Source organism: Ctenocephalides felis, unplaced genomic scaffold, assembly GCF_003426905.1.
Source record: "Ctenocephalides felis isolate EL2017-DRISC unplaced genomic scaffold, ASM342690v1 CF-g0.4_SCAFFOLD_03573, whole genome shotgun sequence".
NCBI classification, from domain to species: Eukaryota; Metazoa; Arthropoda; class Insecta; order Siphonaptera; family Pulicidae; genus Ctenocephalides; species Ctenocephalides felis.
The window spans coordinates 20,994,591-21,015,927 of NW_020539727.1; the positions used below are offsets into that span (position 1 = coordinate 20,994,591).

Below are 21,337 nucleotides of genomic sequence, written 5' to 3' on the forward strand. Positions count from 1 at the left end.
TTTCAACTACAAATTAATGAAAATTTTGGTATCTAAGTGTTTACAACAGTTTTTACAGGATTTTAGTAAATTTTATCTAGTTTTACTAATGTAAACAAATTATAATGTCCGAAATGAAATTTAAAGTTATTTTGAAAAATGTTAAAAAATGTCCTTTAATAATTATCGAAACGGGTTATTTTTACCCGTCACCTTTATAGAGTATTAATAATCAGTTTTAATTTATTTGTATTTTTGTTTTTTTTATTAAAGATACATACAATGGAGAGGAATCATTGGTGGTCAAACTTTTGGGTATGGTTACAAGGTTTTGCAGTGGCGTCGCACCACATTTTCCAATGAAAAAAGTTATATTACTTTTGTGGAAAGTAATTCTAGTGACACTTGGGGGATTGACACGTTGAGGAACTAAAAGTATGTACAGATAAAATAAAATTTTAAGTAAAATTTAAGCTTTTTTATGAAGTCAAAAAACATCTGATCTGAAACTAAGTCAATAAATTAACTGAAAGAAGGATTAAAAATTATTAAGTTTCTAAAATGACTACAAAATAGGGGTTTGTGGTAGGAAGATGGAATTTAGGGCTTAGGCTATTATGTTTCTTTAAAAAAATTTTTTTCAAATATTAGGGTGGGTCAACTTTTAGAGATATGAAAAGATTCTTTTTTTATAGATATATATCGCGAACGGGCTGGTTTATCAAATAATTCAGAAGATACCATAGAAGTAACGCGAAACATGAGGGCTTGTTCACCACCAACAAGTGCAGCTGATTTAATTGAAGCACAAAATCCTAAAAGAAACAGCAGGCCATTCAGACGGGTACAATTTACACGACAAAACCTCCAACACCATTCTATATTTATACATGTATCTATATCCTCTTCAGAGTTTGATTAAACAAAGTTCCCTCGACGAGCAGCAAGATCCAACCTTACTAGGACTAGATGTAGATTGTCCAGGAGGTCCTGAACCCGATGACGAATTGGGAGAATTTGGTCGCACTCTGGATGCTGAACAAGGAACCGTCGGATCTAATGACCAGGTTTTCACAGGTGCTGATGGTGAGATTCAGAACGACAGGGACACTACGATGGTTGATGAAAAGGCTCCTGGACCTGCTGGGCAGCAGCCTAGTCTCGATAGGCCTGGGACACCTGTACCAGCACCCAAGGGTAATAGACAGACTCAGTCAACTGATGAATTGGCACTAGGGTTTATACAAAAACCGACATTTCAGAAAACCGGTTTTCGAATTTTAATTTTACTTAAAAACCGGTTTCAACCGGTTTTCGAATTTTATATGGAAAATAAATTTTTGCTCGAATATTCTGTAATTTATCCGCAAATTTAGTGTAAATTTAGAGCAGTATTTGACTGAATTTATTTATTGTTCAATTTTATGGATAGTAAACAAAATTATTTTAATTTTAATTAGTAGAACTTAAGATTAATAGTTTATCTTGATTAAATAACTTTGAAAATAATTATTCGTTATTCATGCATCATTTTCACATATAAGAATGAAAATATTTTTATGATAGTGAAAGGAAAGTTTTCGAATAAATAAAAATATTACATTTTTAAATAAAAAAAATTCATTAAATTAAAAAAAATAGATACATGTTGATACATACTTGTTAATATCAATTATAGTTTTAAAAACAATTAAGCTAAACTCGCGTATTGTCTGTTCCGAGCAATTTTAATTAATTAATTTCAAACATTCTAATTGTTTTCTGTTTAATAAAATATGATTTAAAAAAAATGAGAACGTCTATCGAATTGCTACTGTCCTTTGTTTACTCACAAAATTTTCTGAAATAGAAAATACTCTCATATTTGCGACCAAATTATGCTTAATTGTTTTTAAAGCCTGATATAATAATTCTAGGTTTTTTGTTCTTTAATTTGTGTCTTTTAGGGTTTAAAACTCTTTTTTTTTAAGTTTGAGTAGAGAAAGTTACTTCTTCAAGAAGATGTCACACTGATTTAAATTAATATATACACTGGTATAAAAATCTAAATTAAGTGGGTTGTTCTTTTTTTTGTTACAAAAAATGCAAGGTATTTATTTTTGTTTTTCTCGAAATGTATTCATCATTTCATGAAACATGCGTTTTTTTTAAACAAAAATTACAAAACCATAGAATATTACGAAATTTTCTTTTTCTTTTTTTTCGCTGTCATTTTTTAACCAGGGGCGACAAAGTCGGCCTTGCAAAATCGATCTCTTTTGCGGTGCCACTTGCAAAAAAAAAAAGAAACTACGTTGAAGAAGAAGTTTGAATCCAGTCCCCCTACCAAAATGAAAGAAGGAAAAAAATGGCAGCTATTTAAAAAAAAGTGTCAAAAAAGGCCTTTTTTGGGGCGAGAAGCTTCGCAAATTTTTTTTTCGTAATGTTATCAAGTTGTTTGAGGTAGGGGGACTAGGTATTGCAGTGGTGAACAAATTAAAAAAAAATGCAAGTCGATCCGAATTGTAGTTTTTTTTTTAATTTGTGGCACCTCATTGAAAAAAGTCAATTTGAGAAAAACGTTATTAAAGTTTTTAATAAAATGTACTTAATACACCATTTAATTTAATGTACCAATACACCATGGTGTTCAAAGATGCTGACACATTAAAAAGGTCATGTGCATGAGGTATTATAATGAAAAAGAGAGCAGCTGGCATACAATAGCTCGCGGAACGATAAAAAACGCTTTCAGAGGATCATACATATAGAGATATATATATCTATAACTTCGTCAAAAAAATAGATATTGAGATGATTTTTTTTAAATAATTCTAAGGTTTTTAGCTTTCATAATATCAAAAATTCTCAAAATCGAAAAAAAAAAATAAAAACCGAACAACCCCCTTAATATATACAAAACGTTTCTAGGAACCATTGCAGACTTACAAGATATAAAATGCTATTGAAGAATCAAAACGTTATTAAAGTTTTTAATAAAATGTACTAAATACACCATTTAATTTAATGTACCAATACACCATGGTGTTCAAAGAATGCTGACACATTAGAAAGGTCACGTGCATGAGGTATTATAATGAAAAAGAGAGCAGCTGGCATACAATAGCTGCTAAATAGATGAAAAAAAACGGTTTCAGAGAGATATATAGTATATCTATAACTTCGTCAAAAAAATAGATATTGAGATGATTTTTTTTAAATAATTCTAAGGTTTTTAGCTTTCATAATATCAAAAAATCTCAAAATCGAAAAAAAAAAAATAAAAACCGAACAACCCCCTTAATATATACAAAACGTTTCTAGGAACCATTGCAGACTTACAAGATATAAAATGCTATTGAAGAATCAAAACGTTATTAAAGTTTTTAATAAAATGTACTAAATACACCATTTAATTTAATGTACCAATACACCATGGTGTTCAAAGAATGCTGACACATTAGAAAGGTCACGTTCATGAGGTATTGAAATGAAAAAGAGAGCAGCTGGCATGCAATAGCTCGCGGAGCGATGAAAAAAACGGTTTCAGAGGATCATACATATAGATATATATATATATATATATATATCTATAACTTCGTCAAAAAAATAGATACTGAGATGATTTTTTTTTCAAATAATTCTAAGGTTTTTAGCTTTCATAATATCAAAAAATCTCAAAATCGAAAAAAATAAATAAAAACCGAACAACCCCCTTAATATTAGGTTGTCAAATATCTCCCTTCCGCCTTTTTGTATTATAAACCAAGAGCAAAAAAGCGGAAGGGAGATATTTGACAACATATTTTTTTATTTTAAAACGTTTCTGGGAACCATTTCAGACATATAAGATATCAAATGCTATTGAACCGATATGATTTCAAGAATCAAAACGCTTTCATCTATCTTTTATATTTGGCTATACTCGTATTTGTCATTTTCCATTTATACAGTGAAAACCGACTTTTTTCACTAAAAAACCGGTTTTCGAATGCCATAACTTTTGCCAAAAAAAACGGTTTTTAAAACCGGTTTTTTGAAAAGCAATAAACCCTAATTGGCACTTATGATTGTTTATTATTTTAGGTTTACCATGGATGCCTAAAGTGCGTCAAAAAGACGTAGAGACTTTCCTGGACGCCTCCAGAATGAAATTCATCGGTTACACTTTGCACAATGATCAAGAAAGTACTGCAGGTTTACCTCAACCTATACATGAAGGCATCAGAACACTAAAACGGGTAAATATTATTAAATTTGTATTTTGTATTTGTATACATATTATGTGTGTATATTAGGGTGGTCCTTAAAATGGTCATTTTCGAATTTCCTTGCTCCCAGGGGCTCAAATGGTTCCAAATTGATAAAAAACAATTCTCTGAAAGTTCTAGCTCTTAATATTAACGTTTAGATAGAGCGCAATTCAATCAAAGTTTGTATGGAAAGAGCATGGAAACAATTTTGAAACTTTAAAAAAATGTTTTAGGTATAACTTAGCGACAAATGAATGAGTTTTATTCATTCATTTATTCGCTAAATTACATCTAAAAAACATTTTTAAAATTTTTGAAAATTTTTCCATGCTATTTCCATACAAAACTTTGATTGAATTGCGCTCTATCTAAACGTTAATATTAAGAGCTAAAATTTTCAGAGAATTGTTTTTTATCAATTTGGAACCATTTGAGCCCCTGGGAGCAAGGAAATTCGAAAATGACCATTTTAAGGACCACCCTAGTGTATATGCATCACAGACATTTTATATTATGAAAACGATTCGTAATTAAATTTGAATTGAAGGTAAATTTATCGAGATTGTAACAATATAAATTTCATGTCCAGAAATACATACTGATGTTATAGTCGTCCTACAATAATAAAACCACTAATTTCAATGATTTTTAACTCGAAAGTGAAAATTTTTATGGATCTTTACGTTTCAAAGGTTTCTCAACATTTTGGCATACCTCAGAAAAAATGGATGTGTGTGTGTGTGTTTTTTGTATGTCCGCATTTTTTCGTCCACGTTTTCAGGCGCACGGATCGACCGATTTGAATGGTTTAAACAACATTCGATCCCTATTGATAGGGAAAAGAGCTGATTAGTTTTTGGCAAAGGCAGGTCCAGCCGTTACGGAGATACGGAGGAAAGAGTGCAGAAAATACAAATCGAGTTTTATCGGATTTGAATGATCTAAAAAACATTCAATTTCTGATGATTGGGAAAAGAACTCTACTGACGAGCAACTAGAAATATTAGACAAAAGGGACTCTACTGACGAGCAAATTAAAATATTAGGAAAAGGGGACTCTACTGACAAGCATAATGAAAATATTAGAAAAAAGAACTCTACTGATGAGCAAATGAAAATACAAAGAGAAAAAAGGGACTCTACTGACGAGCAAATAAAAATACAAAGAGGAAAAAGGGACTCTACTGACTAGCAAATGAAGATATTAGGAAAAAGGGCTTCTACTGACGAGCAAATGAAAATTGTAAAAAAATGGACTCTACTGGCGAGCAAATTAAAATACAAAGAGAAAAAAGAGACTCTACTGACGATCAAATTAAAATATGTAATAAAAGGGACTCTACTGACGAGCGAATGGAAATATTAGAAAAAAGGACTCTACTGACGAGCAAATAAAAATACAAAGAGGAAAAAGGACTCTACTGACGAGCAAATAAAAATACAAAGAGAAAAAAGGGGCTCTACTGATGATCAAATTAAAATATTAGGACAAAGGGGCCTCTACTAACGAGCAAAAGAAAATATTAGGAAAAATGGACTCTACTGACAAAAAAATGAAAATTTGTAAGAAAAAGGGACTCTACTGACTAGCAAATAAAAATATTAGGACAAAAGGGACTCTACTGATGATCAAATTAAAATATTAGGAAAAATAGACTCTACTGACGAACAAATGAAAATTTGTAAGAAAAGAGGACTCTACTGACGAGCAAATGAAAATTGTAAAAAAGTGGACTCTACTGGCGAGCAAATTAAAATACAAAGAGAAAAACGAGACTCTACTGACGATCAACTTAAAATATTACGAAAAGGGGACTCTACAGACGAGCAAATGAAAATACAAAGAGGAAAAAGGGACTCTACTGACGAGCAAATGAAAATATTACGAAAAAGGGACTCTACTGATGAGCAAATGAAAATTTGTAAGAAAAAGGGACTCTACTGACGAGCTAATGAACATGTCAGGACAACAGGGACTACTGACGAGCAAATGAAAATATTAAGACAAAAGGGACTCTACTGACGAGCAACCAGAAGATTTGTAAAGTGACAAATGAGTTTTAAGAAACTTTAAGAGAAAAGAAATTCTGCTGACTAACGAATGAAATTTGGACCCGAGAAAATTTGGCAAAGGCAGGTCCCGCCATTTCGAAGATACAGAGCTAAATGTGCAAAAAATTGCAGTTTTTGAGTGAACTAAGCGTCCGATTTGAACGATCTAAAAAACATTCTGCTTGTATTGACAAAACTATTGCTTTTGAGGATAAAAAATTATTACATCTTTTTTTTATTTACCATAAAATATTTTTGTAATTTTGGATCGAAAATTCAAAAAATTACCCAGGCTAAGCACAGTCTAAGCGCCACTCCGGTACAAATGTTTACCCAAGTGCGTTTAGACTGTTTATAGAGCACTTTTGCAATTTTGTGAAAACGATTGAAAAATGTGAAAATGCCGATAAGCTAAACACAGTATAAGTGAAAATGTCGCACAGAATTGTTTGCAAATGCGTTTAGACTGGAGCACTTTTTCAATTTTGTGTATATTAGGCAACTATTTTTTTTTTTAAATTGAATTCGAAACGAAATGACGATTGTTAATATTCTGGAGATAAATTTATTTATGATTTATGATTCGCTCAAAAATAACAAGATAGCAAAAATAATTAACCTTACAGTACTTGTTATTAACATTTAAAATTTCTCGAATATTACGGTACCAGGGAAGTACCAGCAATTTGCCTTAAGGCACGATGCCATACACCACTAGTTACAACTACTTCTATTTCCCAGCATATGTACGTCAGCTTAGCAGAGATCCAAATAAAGCGTGAGGAAGAGATGGCAAGGAATCCACTGTCTTCCAGTGAAGGAGAAGTTCCAGCGACTCCGACAGAATTATTGTACCAGGCCATACTTCCAAATTTACCCCAATATATGATAGCACTGCTCAAAATACTATTAGCAGCTGCTCCTACCAGCAAAGCAAAAACAGAATCGATCAATATAATGGCTGATGTGCTACCAGAAGAAATGCCGTAAGATAAAGGATACATAAATACTAATTTAAATTCAAATTATTATATTAATTTATTTTTATGTCTATTTCAGAATGACTGTTCTGCAATCAATGATTTTAGGAATAGATGTCAATCGACACAAAGAGATTATTGTTAAAGCCGTGTCGGCTATATTATTATTACTTTTGAAACATTCAAAATTGAATCACATATATCAGTTTGAGTTCATGTCGCAACATTTAGTGTTCGCGAATTGTATACCGCTAGTTCTCAAGTTTTTTAACCAGAATATAATGGCTTATGTTGGGGCAAAGAATGTGTAAGTAGAGAAATAATACATTATATATATATATATATATATATATATATATATATTATTAGCAAACCCGACGAACTCCGTTTCGCCACCAGATGGTTTCGTGAGAAAGATGAAGAAATTGTTTGTTTGTTTTATATTTGAAAAGGAAAAATTTGATTTTATTACACAACAGTAATGAATTTATTTCGATTACAAAAATGAAGTGTTTTATAGTTGAACTTCTCTAAGTAAATGAAAGTGAATCCGCAAATTATGCGTTTCATTGAAGTGCTCTTTGGTAAACCACATTTTTTGTTTTCTGATCTGATGTTAACACAAACAAAGCGGATGGTTTTCCAACTCGTGAACAGGCAACGTATAACTGCCCATGTAAAAAACAATGATTTTCTAAATAATCTATTTAAAATTTACCGCGCAAACACAAAGCGATTGGCCTTGAGACTTGTTATCGCGAACGCTTGGAAATTGCAATTGTTTGAAGTCAAACGGAAGACCTGTCGGAATCATTGGTATGTCACCAAATCGCCAGCAATTTTTGATTGAATGGTGAAATTCAGTGCGTGTATATCATTATTCTTTGCGGCAAGAATTGCTTGTTGACTTAACCAAGCATAATTCTGATAATTCTCACTGATGTCATTACACGAATTTTTAATTACGGTGCGTGAAAACCAGCAATTTGCATTATGGCACGATGCCATGCACTACTAATTTTCTTAGCTATAAACCTTGCGGAGCCCGAGACCTTTTTAACGAATGCAAAATTGTCGAAATCGGTTCGTGCGTTCTGGAGTTATTTCGTCAGGAAGGAAAACCCGACTTATTTTTATATATATAGAAGATATATATATATATATATATATATATATATATATATATATATATAAAGTGAGAGGTTTTTCTTCAGATGGTGAAATAATATGATCAAATTGTTTCTTGGGCATCAATCCAGAAATTAAAAAACAGATTTATTGAAAAATGTTTTTATTTAGAGAAACATACGTTTCGGGTCTTGATTTGACTCATCTTCAGTGCTACAAATAAATATTTCAGGGATACAAATTAAAACAATATAAAAAATACATAATTACAGACAAAAATAAGTATGTAAATAAGTAAATATAAATATTTTAATTTTACTATTATTTTTTTTTAAAAAAATTCATAACTTGATGTCTTATCAATTTTTTATTTCTTATTTAATTATTTTTTAGTGCAATTTTGTTATGTTTTTTGTGTTATTTTTTAAAACTTATTTGTATGGTGAGTTTCTTTACATTTGTTTTATTTTATGGTTGTTTTTCATATATACTTTTCATATACATTGTTCTACTTATTTTTGTCTGTAATTATGTATTTTTTATATTGTTTTAATTTGTATCCCTGAAATATTTATTTGTAGCACTGAGGATGGGTCAAATCAAGACCCGAAACGTATGTTTCTCTAAATAAAAACATTTTTCAATAAAACTGTTTTTTAATTTCTGGATGGATGCCCAAGAAACAATTTTATCATATATATATATATATATATATATATATATATATTGTATGATTCTGAATTTGATGTTGACATATGTATTAACAAAGTCTAGTAATCGTGCATAACATCAATAAAAAACAAGAATTTCTTTCAAAAATTTATTTTAAATCCATACGTTTCGGCTATAATCCTAGCCTTCATTCAGTGGAAACTAAAAATAAAATTAAAAACTAAAACAATTGAACCGGAGTGAAAAGAAAAAAGAAAATAGTAAATAGTACTTACAATTAGTTAATCTTAGTGTTAAATTGGAAGATTTTAATAATCCATGGTATCAGGGTATGGTAATGGTAGTGCACTATGTATTATAAACATTAATGTTTATACATGTCTTAATTAATTAATTAAGAATTTATACACAATATTTTCACAAAATACTAATTTAAAAAATCACAAATAGATAGTGTGTTGTTCGTAGACTGGTTGAAGATATAATGGAGAAAAGACTTTTTAAAAAATATTTTTTACCAAGATTCTACACATGTGTGGAACGAATTGCGAATCCTTTGCGCGTCGTTTTTATTGTTTTGTGCTCTCGTCTATCAAATAAATTGTCTAGATTGTAATTTAATTTACATAGGAGAAACAAGCCAGAACTTAATGCAACGTTTACAACAACATAAAAACAATTCAAAAAATCCGAGACAATTTAAAACTATGATTGCGGAGCATATTTATACTTTAAAACACAATATGGACTTTTCTAACCCGACTGTACTACAATTCGAACAAAATTTATTCAAGCAAAGAATTATGGAAAGATATTTTTTAACTATTTACAGCAATAAAACAATAAATAAACAGAATGAACTTAACACGCTGTGCGACACAAATCTCTTTTATTTAGATAGTATTTTCAAATTTCTCACAAAGCAATAAAAACGACGGGCAAAGGTTTCGCAATTCGTTCCACACATGTGTAGAATCTTGGTAAAAAATATTTTTTAAAAAGACCTTTCTCCATTATATCTTCAACCAGTCTACGAACAACACACTATCTAATTGTGATTTTTTAAATTAGTATTTTGTGAAAATATTGTGTAATTACAAGTTTAATGTTTATAATACATAGTGGAGTGCAACACCATATCCTGATATCATGGATTATTAAAATTTTCCAATTTAACACTATTGCAAGGGATCTTATAGATATATCATATATATATCATATATATATATATATTTGTTTGTTTTTAGAATTCCCATAATGGATTTTCCAACGAGCGTTATAGGAGAGCAGCCAGAATTAACAACTGATATTTTGGAAATTGGAATGTTACACATCACAGCACAGTATTCATGGAGGAATTTATTTTCTTGTATAAATCTTTTAAGGATTTTGAATAAGTTAACTAAATGGAAACATTCACGCATAATGGTAAGTGATAATTGATACATATATATATTTTTATACTAGATGACCCGACAGACATTGTCTTGTACCCATGTCTACAATTTTTTAATATAATATACTAATATTTACCGTTTTACCTAAAAATAATATTATTTGTTTTTTAAAAAATTACTCTTCACGCCAAAATGCATAAACATTTATAATATGAGCGATGTTAAATGTAAAACTGCTTTAAATAAAGTGATGAGTCTCAATTCCCACACTATTTATTGGAAATTGGAGTCTTTTAAACGGTATAACATAGCCATAACCATAACATAACACTGGTACTTCATGTTGGATTAAATTAATTTAATTTTTTATTATTTAAAATATCCAAAATTGCATCTTAAACTTCTCCTAATCGATATCGTGAGGGCCGATTTGTATGTATTCATCTTTACTTTCCCATTTGTTGTTATAAAGTGAAATTTTTACGAATTTTAAAAATATTGTGGAAAGATTAGTAAAACACGCAAAGAAATTATGTATTAAAAAAATAAACTATATTGAAAATTTAATATCCGAATCTTGTGTTGGCGCCCCCTAAGGCGTGCGCTCGTATTTTTCGCATGCATCGCATTAAAGGTATGACCGACCCTGATTAATACTTAATTTCATATTTTAAGTGAATTAATTTGTCATATCCTGTTCATACATGTATCATTCAATCTGCCATACATATACTGTATTTTATATTATTTCAATTTTTGGCACATCTCAGCTGCTTTTTGGCAATAATAATGCATACATTTCATTTTTCTTATTCATAATCATAAATTTATTATACATATTCTAATATTGTCTAGGTTCATAAGTAAATTGAAATTTTTGGCAGATGATAGTTTTCATTTGTTTGCAATGCAAACAATGACATGTCGTTTTTTACAATTTTTTCCATTTATTTCTACAATATTGCACATACATCCCAGTACTTTATAATCACATACATCCTAGAAAAATTCCTTAACAAACTTCAGAAAGATTTATCAAAATCTGAATAATCGTTTAGAAGGAGTATACAGTGAGTGCTTGTAATTTAATATGAACTTTATATAATAGAAATAAAGCTCAAATGATTACGGGGCGTTCCCTAACCAGCCTTTACCTTGCAGATGCTGGTTGTTTTCAAATCAGCCCCAATTCTAAAACGAACATTAAAAGTACAACACGCAATGATGCAATTGTATGTATTGAAATTGTTGAAAATGCAAACGAAATATTTAGGACGCCAATGGAGAAAATCGAATATGAAAACTATAAGTGCTATTTATTCTAAGGTCAGGCACAGATTGAATGATGATTGGGCCTTTGGAAACGGTAAGAGTTGTTTATATTTATATTTATATATATATATATATATATATATGTATACTAGGTGACCCGGCAATGTTGTTTTGCTAAGTAAGGTATATTCTGAACAATTTCTAGAGAATCAACAAAATTAATACTTTGAGTGTATAAAAATGGGTTGCTTGATTGCTATATACGATGAGGTATTATAAAAACAATAAGCACCATTAGTTTATCTATATTTTGTCAATTCTACAATCTAATCCAAGTCTTTTTATTCTTCTGACTTATTGCAATAAGTCATGATTACGTTTCAAGTTTTTCAGATTCAAATAATCATGATTACGTTTCAAGTTTTTCAGATTCTTTTTTGATTCTGGATTTTGTGTATAATTGTAAATAATACTCCTAAGCTTATACAAAATTTTCAAATTTTTGCGAGAAGAGATAGAAAATGAATTAAATATTTTATCTTTGACCTGCTTTTTGAAAAGTTTCAAATAACATTCGATGAATTAAAGTAAATTTAATAAAAGGTATACATGTATAGCAGGGCGAGGCACAAAGGTCCAATTTGACTTTGAGCAAATATAAACTATATTATGAAAACCAAACCAATTATATCACAACAAATAACACATTTCAAACGAACAATTATCTGACTACGTTCAGTAAAACTGCCAGCTACTTCATCATTGTAAAAATGTGCTTTTTTTATGTCTTTCAAAAATTTGTTATCTAGACAAAAGGTCTAGAGTGCTTATAGGCAGAGTCACTGGAACGGCCAGTTGGCAAACAGGTTTAATGTCTTATTTTAATTTTAAAGGTATTTTACAAAATTATTACATTTTTAACTAATGCCAAAAAACTACCACCGGAAGAAAATACTTTTATTATGGATTTTCAAAAATTACCATTTATCTCCCGATAGCAAAGTCATAAGAATCAAGGTTATAGCTGGTTATACATCTTTTCCCCTCTACTTTCAAATATTGTTGTTAAACAATGCTTAACTTTACTGGTTTTTGAAACATCGGTGGTGGACCTTTTTAACTCCGGACTCTCATATATTACTATCTATTCTTCGATAAATTCTGGGAAATTATAACTGGGAAAATGTTATTTGATAAAATATCCCTTTGATCGATACCAAATTTAGGTTCTGAATTTAAATAACATCAATAAAAAATAATATAACCTAGAAAAAGTTTTATAAATGCTAATGAGTATATAATTATACAATTGAGATCTTTCAGAGCACCGTGTTTGAGAAAAATATTATTTGCAAAAAAAGAGTGCTACAACGCCAAAAAGTGCATTTTCATATTAACATTTCAAAAAGTTGATATTGTTGAGTTTGTAATAACACTTGCGGCCATATTACATGATTTTACTGAATTGCAAATTTATAGCTGTTTTTGTAAGAAACATATGCAATTTTATATTTTTATAATTGAGTACACATATTAAGAAATATCATACTAAAATTTTGTAACTCTAGTATAACGTTTTATATTTTTAAATATTTTTCAAAATACTCATCAAACCGTGGACTTGCAACTATTGCAAGAGTGCATTTGTTTACAAAATTTACATTTATAGCTTCTTTTTGTTAGAAATATATGATATTATAATTGAGTACATATATTAGGTAATAACATACTAAAATTTCAAAGCTCTAGTATAATATTGTATGTTATTAAAACATTTTTCAAAAGTACTTCTCATATCATATCCAACCGACGATTCGCAACTAATAAAAATAGAGTATGCGAGTGTGCATTGCAATTTAGAAGAGATTTGATTTTATATTTTTATAATTCAGTACACATATTGGAAAATAACATACTATAATTTCATAACTGTATTACAACGCTTTATATTTTTAAAATATATTCTAAGCCGTCAATTTGTTTACTAACGTTTTTATGTATAAATAAAACTACAAACAAAACTACTTACGACAATTCAATCATAGTTAAATAATATTCACGTAAAACATCCTATTAAACGTAATTGAACATCATCTGTGAAAAACTTTTGACATTTGACGTATTAGCCACCGTCTATTGTTTTATTCAAATTACGCTTCTACAAAAATGTTCAAATTAAAAATGTAAAGTTTCTACGCGATTTTGAAATAATATCTCACCTTTCCAACAACCTACTCTGATTAGCACGAATTTTTCAATATTAAAAGTGGCCAAATCGGTTCAGCCGTTTTCGAGTTTTAGGAAATCATTTTATCGGGAGCTTCATTTTTATATATAAGATATATATATATATATATATATATATATATATATATATATTTCTGAATAGTCTTGAATATATATACATATATTTATATATATACATATATATATATATATTAATTTCACCTGAATCATTTTCCCCTTTATCCTAGATTTGGATGCCCGTCCCTGGGACTTTCAAGGCGAAGAGTGCACCCTTCGAGCCTGTGTCGACAGATTCAATAATAGGAGGTACCTAGGCACCCCTGTTGATGTCGAAATGGAACCTGTCGATAATTGCATCAACAGTGTCCTGGGCAATTCTCAAAATGAAGAATTTGTCCAATTGCCTGATGAATTTAAACAGCATTACGAATTGTGGCTGCAGCAGGAGGTCTTCAACAACGACATCAATTGGGACACTCTTCTGGTTTCTGCAGAAATATAATAAACGATAATAAAGGATAATAAAGGATAATAAAGGATAATAAAGGATGATAAAGGATAATAAAGGATTTATTTAAAAGAAAGGAGTTGAATGAATAGAGAAGGTATTTATCGAGGAGATAAATGATTTAAAATTGAATAAAGAAAGTATTCATTAAGGAGTCCTGCATGTTTGTAAATGGTATAAATTTTATATTGATTATTTTTTTAAGTTTAAAGGCTTCTTTATGATATTTAAACTTTTGTAATTAAAAATGTTTAATAGTTTTGAAACAGAGATTTGATTTTTATATTAAATTCAATTAAAGTTAAAGGATTTTTATTCAGTTTTGCGAGTATTTATTTTGATTAAATTTAATCAAAGTAAGTGGCCAAATATCAATACTATCTTTTAGTTTTATATATCCTATTATATCCATTTTTTTCCTATTTACAACTGATTTCTTTTTCATTTTTCTTTTTTTCTATGAAATTTTATTAAATCTCTTTTCAATTCTAATCCTGGCTTTTTTTTCTCATTTTTAATTTTATTTCAATTCAAATTTTATTTAATTTCAAATTACCTATATTTAAGTTTCTGCTTATATTCCTAATTACCGTGTTACAAATGTTTGAACTTTTGTAATTAAAAATGTTTAATAGGTTTAATACAGAGATTTGATTTTTATATTAAATTCAATTTAAGTTACAGGATTTTATTCAGTTTTGTGAGTATTTATTTTGATTAAATTTAATCAAAGTAAATGGACAAATATCAATACTATCTTTTAGTTTTATATATCCTATTCTATCCATTTTTTTCCTATTTACAACTGAATTCTTCATTTTTCTATGTAATTCTAGTATAACTCTTTTTCAATTCGAATCCTGGCTTTTTTCCTTACTTTTAATTTTATTTAAATTCAAATTTTATTTAATTTCAAATTACCTATATTTAAGTTTCTGCTTATATTCCTAATTACTGTGTTACAAATGTTTGAACTTTTGTAATTAAAAATGTTTAATAGGTTTAATACAGAGATTTAGTTTTTATATTAAATTCAATTTAAATTACAGGATTTTAGTCAGTTTTGCAAGTATTTATTTTGATTAAATTTAATCAAAGTAAATGGTCAAATATCAATACTATCTTTTAGTTTTATATATCCTATTCTATCCATTTTTTTCCTATTTACAACTGATTTCTTCATTTTTTCTTTTTTTTGTAATTAAAAATGTTTTAGTTTTGATACAGAGATTTAATTTTTATATTAAATTCAATTTAAGTTACAGGATTTTATTCAGTTTTGCAAGTATTTATTTTGATTAAATTTAATCAAAGTAAATGGACAAATATCACTAGTATCTTTTAGTTTTATATATCATTTATATACTATTCATTTTTTTTCTATTTACAACTAAATTCTTCATTTTTCTATGTAATTCTAGTAAATCTCTTTTTAATTCTAACCCTGCCCTTTTTTCTTACTTTTAATTTTATTTAAATTTAAATTCTATTTAATTTCAAATTACCTATATTTAAGTTTCTGCTTATATTTCTAATTACTGTGATATTACAAATGTTTGAACTTTTGTAATTAAAAATGTTTAATAGTTTTAATACAGAGATTTAATTTTTATATTAAATTCAATTTGAGTTACAGGATTTTATTCAGTTTTGTGAGTATTTATTTTGATTAAATTTAATCAAAGTAAATGGCCAAATATCAATACTATCTTTTACTTTTATATATCCTATTCTATCCATTTTTTTCCTATTTACAACTGATTTCTTCATTTTTCTTTTTTTATATGAAATTCTAGTAAATCTCTTTTTTAATTGTAATCCTGCCTTTCTTCTTTAAATTTTCATTAAAAATTCAATTTACCTATATTTAAATTCTTACTTATATTTCTAATTACTATTTAATTTTAACTCAAATTATATGTCATTGATTGTAAATTTTATTTTTGTAAATTTTTACTTTGGTACACTTTTGTGTGAATATTGAAAAAAATTAAGTTACTTAATAATTGATATAAAAAGAAATTTTAATAAACAATGTACAAGATGTGAGAAGTTTAGGGCCATTTCTCCGATAAAATAGAGATGTTATGATTGGTAGTAAAAACTGTTTACTAGAACCTAAAAAACATGTACTATTGAAGTATGTACATGCTTTTTTTTTATTGTATCTTTTGTAACTTTTAAACTATTTGTCTAATGGAAATGAATCTTTTGGCAAATTTGTACAAAATTAAATAATCATTAACATTGTCTAACATCACAAAGTCCTACAACAACTCGGTATACTCATAAATTTCGTTGGAAATTGAAAAAAAATCTACTTTAATATTAGAAGCAATTGTTTTTCAAGTACTCTTTTTTCAGGTTTGTGAATGTAACTATTTTGTATAAAAATAGATAAAGTTTTGTTTTGTATAAATAGAATATATATATATATATATATATATATATATTTTAAGTCTTGAATTTGATGTTGATATGTTTAATTTGAGTTTAAAATTCGGGCGTAACATCAATAAAAATAGTATGAGAGTTTTTTTAAAAGTTTATTTATTTAAAATCCATACGTTTCGGCTAGCATCTTAGCCATCATTCAAATTAAAATTTTGTATCCTAATGTGTCCTTGTATCATATGCTATATTAGGATACAAAATTTTAATTTGATTACCACTGAATGATGGCTAAGATGCTAACCGAAACGTATGGATTTTAAATAAACTTTAAAAAAAACTTTCATACTATTTTTATTTATGTTACGCCCGAATTTTAAACTCAAATTGAATATATATATATATATATATATATAATTTATATTATTAATATATTATTTATATTAATTATAAACATGTACACGCAGCTGAATTCGAATAATAAATTGTCAAATATAAATATTTAGCGAACAAAAAAAAAATAAAATAAATTATATATATCCGAGTTTGTAAGTTTATGTTATAAATTAACCAATGTATTGAAATATTTCTTTAATAAATATATTTAAACGAGAGAAAAACAGAATTTTGATGCAAAAATCTTTTTGAAAATGAATTATTTACCTAATTTTTGTAGAAAATTCTATATAAAATAATAATTATATATATAAATTCAGAGATGTTAAAGTTATTTAATATAGTTTGTTATAAAATAAAGAAGTATGAACACGATTTGTTGTACAAATAGCTCTATAGCAAATCATTTGTCTGTGAAAGTTATATTTGTTAACAAAATAATTAGTATAAATTATTATTTACTTTCATACGTAAATAAATAAATTAAATAAACAATACTTATAAATTTAGCAAGCCTTCAGTTTTGTATTTAAAAAACAATTTTTGTAAAATGTCGTGCACCCTCGGACTAACCGTCTTTTATGTCTTACCATCTTCGACTAATGCACCAAATTCGAACAACCTGAACTTATCCACACTTCCCCGCATACTAATTACATAATAAATGGCGCCAAATTCAAAACATTTAATTGTCACATTTCAAAACAGCACACACCAACAAGCCAAATCATCAAAAACCTACAAAGGTCATTAATAATTGACCCTCGAGTCACAAACGTTGTGTTCAACCCAAATTACCCGAATTTTATCTCAAACTTCATCCTTTGTTGACCTTCACCTAGCAAACATTGACAGCACATAAATTAACAAAAAGGGTTGTGATTAAAAATGGCTCAAAGGACATTAAAATGCAAAATAGGACCGTCGATTTTAAATGCAGATCTGTCACAATTGCATAGGGAATCTCAATTGTTGTTGGACTGTGGGGCGGATTACCTGCATTTAGATGTTATGGATGGGCACTTTGTACCTAACCTAACATTTGGACACCCGTTTGTGAAATGTTTGAGGAATAAAATAAGGGATGCTTTTTTTGAGACTCATATGATGGTACAGGACCCACTAAAGGTAGTAATAGACTCACAATAGTAGTTGACAGTTTAGATCATTATATTTTAGGAGTCTTTTGTGTGTGACATTTGTTTCCACACTTGAATTACACTTTGTCAACTGATATTTTCCCAATATATACACATATACTGTTTGTAATCCATTTTTGCTTTTATTAGATCTATATAATTATATTTTTAGTGGATAGAACCCATGGCAGATTGTGGAGTAAACCAATACACATTCCACGTAGAACCAGTGCATGACATTTCATACACATGCAGAAAAATTCGAGAAAGCGGTATGAAGGTACTAAATTCAACTCCTACAACTCCTTTATCACACAATAAATATCTATTATTATTATTATATTATATATATATATATATATATATATATATATATATATATATATATATCATATTAAAAATGTATTTCTTTTATCTCAGGTCGGTTTAGCCTTAAAACCAGCCACACCGGTTGAAGTCATCGCAAAATACATTCCCTTATCAGACATGGTTCTTATAATGACAGTTGAACCAGGATTTGGTGGCCAAAAATTCATGAATGATATGATGTCAAAAGTTCAGTGGCTGAGGGAGCATTACCCCAATTTAGATATAGAAGTCGATGGTGGTGTAGGATTGTCTACTATTAGTGCTTGTGCAGAGGTAAGAGATAATAATATAACTCTCATTCTTGAATACAAATTTTTATGTATATTTTATCTATTACAGGCTGGTGCGAATATGATTGTGTCAGGGACTGCAATAACAGGTGCATTAGATAAAAGACAAACGATTGCCACACTTAGAGAAACTGTGGAAAGCTCCATCCATAAATGTAATGTTTAATGTTTAATTTTAAAACTAAAATACTAAATGAACTAAATGAATTTATGATGTCTCTCTTAGATAGATAAAAGTAGAAATATGTTACAATCAATATATCGTAAGAGATTAATATTCCATGTTATGCATTATGGTGCCAAAATAATTATTTTAATAAGGGATATATAATTATAATACATTATATATATATATATATATATATATATAATATATATATATCCAATATATTCAATAGATAAGTCCTGGATTTTTTCAATATATTGTTTTTTTTTCTGAACAGTAAATCCAATATAAAAAACAATTTGTTTTTTGAAGATGTTTAGTAACGACGTTTTGGAACTAGATATGTTCCATCATCAGGTATATTCTGTCAAAGACAATGTTTTTTTGATTATTTAGACAAATTATAAAGGAATGGATTATGTACCAGTGTAAAGAGTGAAGAAAAGTATCTAAAAAAGGTTTTTATATAAAATTGAGACAGGTAAATAATGTTTGCTTCTCAATTTTATATAAAAGCCTTTTTATACTATATATATATATATATATATATATATATATATATATATTTATACTTATTTTACTATTATATATATATATATATATATATATATATAATAGTAAATTTTATCTAGTTTTTATTTATACAAAACAAAACTTTATCTATTTTTATGCAAAATAGTTACATTCACAAAACTGAAAAAAGCACTTGAAAAAAAATTGCTTCTAATATTGCAGTAGATTTTTTTCAATTTCCAATGAGATTTATGAGTATACCGAGTTGTTGTAGGACTTTGTAATGTTAGACGATGTTAAAGATTATTTAATTTTGTACAAATTTGCCAAAAGATTCATTTACATTAGACAAACCGTTCAAAAATTACAAGAGATACAATAAAAAAAGTGCATATACATACTTCAATAGTACATGTTTTTTAGGTTCTAGTAAACAGTTTTTACTACCAATCATAACATTTCTATTTTATCAGAAAAATGGCCCTAAACTTCTCAAATCTTGTACATCATTGATTGAAACTCCTTTTATATCAATGAATTAAGCAACTCAAAATTGTTTTCAATATTCTCACAAAAGTGTACTTTTTTAGATACTTTTCTTCACTCTTTACACTGTTACATAATCCATTTCTTTACAATTTTTCTAAATAATTTGTAATAACCATCAATAATGAATGTTAATCAATAGTTTATAAAAAAAACATTGTCTTTGACAGAATAAACCTGATGATGGAACGTATCTAGTTCCAAAACGTCGTTACTAAACATCTTCAAAAAACAAATTGTTTTTTATTATTGGATTTACTGTTTGGAAAAGAAACAATCAATATTTATATATATATATATATATATATATATATATATATATATTATTTAGGTTGTCAAATATCTCCCTTCCGCTTTTTTGCCTTGCATTGCATACAAAAGGCGGAAGGGAGATATTTGACAACCTATATATATATATATATATATATATATATATATATATATATATAATGTATAATGTATAAATATCTTTCATAGGTCCCTTTAATTTAAGTCCTTGTTGAAAATGGTCTTATTTTAATTGCCTAATTACAATTAATGGCCTAAAATATTCCATTCTGTTTATGACTTTTTTTAAACCTTGTTTTCATTTTTATAAAGAAATATATTTTTGTAAAACATTTGCCTAGTATTTTTTTTGAATGAAAATGATCCTTCCGGTTTCAAAAATAAAAGTAGAGACAGGTCAACTGTTAAGTTGCTTTCTAAAAGTAGTTAAGACTACAACAAGCTTAAAGCACTATTAAAAGTTTTGTTTGTTAATAATAATAGTGGTAATAATAACTAGATGTAAGTTAATATTCGTTAAATCGTGTCTGAATATGCTGAAAAATGTCTGAGAGTGATTGTGGAATGTCTTGCAGCGTTTTGGGGTGCCTGAGAGTGTTGTTAAAGGGCCTGTACGAGTTGTAGAGTTCTCAAAAACATGTTCTCAAAAGTCTGAGAGTGTTGTAAAGTGTTGCAGACTTAATGTATTGTTAAAACGCCTGAACGTATTTTAAATTGCTTGAAAGTGTTTAAATTGCCTAAAAATATTTTAAATCACTTGAAAATGTTGCAT

At 28.0% G+C, this 21,337-nt stretch overlaps 2 protein-coding genes and 1 pseudogene across 2 annotated transcripts in view; 2 read left to right on the plus strand and 1 right to left on the minus strand.

Moving 5' to 3' along the window:
- The window catches only part of LOC113389252 (striatin-interacting protein 1 homolog), a 16,113-nt gene extending 1,494 nt beyond the window's left edge, over nt 1–14,619 (plus strand). Inside the window, exons 2-10 of the mRNA XM_026626306.1 lie at nt 253–399; nt 675–823; nt 891–1,176; nt 4,045–4,199; nt 7,005–7,249; nt 7,323–7,550; nt 10,291–10,471; nt 11,602–11,806; nt 14,187–14,619. Coding sequence (XP_026482091.1) covers nt 253–399; nt 675–823; nt 891–1,176; nt 4,045–4,199; nt 7,005–7,249; nt 7,323–7,550; nt 10,291–10,471; nt 11,602–11,806; nt 14,187–14,461 — 1,871 coding nt within the window. The 3' untranslated portion in view covers nt 14,462–14,619. The remainder of the gene's footprint in view (nt 1–252; nt 400–674; nt 824–890; nt 1,177–4,044; nt 4,200–7,004; nt 7,250–7,322; nt 7,551–10,290; nt 10,472–11,601; nt 11,807–14,186) is intronic.
- LOC113389737 overlaps nt 1–21,337 on the minus strand; it is a 55,296-nt pseudogene that overhangs the window by 5,016 nt on the left and 28,943 nt on the right.
- LOC113389374 (ribulose-phosphate 3-epimerase-like) lies at nt 18,143–19,218 on the plus strand. Its single transcript, XM_026626422.1, has 4 exons — nt 18,143–18,382; nt 18,566–18,673; nt 18,814–19,035; nt 19,102–19,218. Exons 1-4 carry the CDS (start codon nt 18,143–18,145, stop codon nt 19,216–19,218), a joined length of 687 nt encoding a protein of 228 aa, XP_026482207.1.

Coding starts and splice junctions, on each gene's coding strand:
- LOC113389374 (XM_026626422.1), top strand. CDS start 18,143: ATGGCTCAAAGGACATTAAAATGCAAAATAGGACCGTCGATTTTAAAT. Junction 18,383..18,565: donor TGGTACAGGACCCACTAAAG/GTAGTAATAGAC, acceptor TTATATTTTTAG/TGGATAGAACCCATGGCAGA. Junction 18,674..18,813: donor TTCGAGAAAGCGGTATGAAG/GTACTAAATTCA, acceptor CTTTTATCTCAG/GTCGGTTTAGCCTTAAAACC.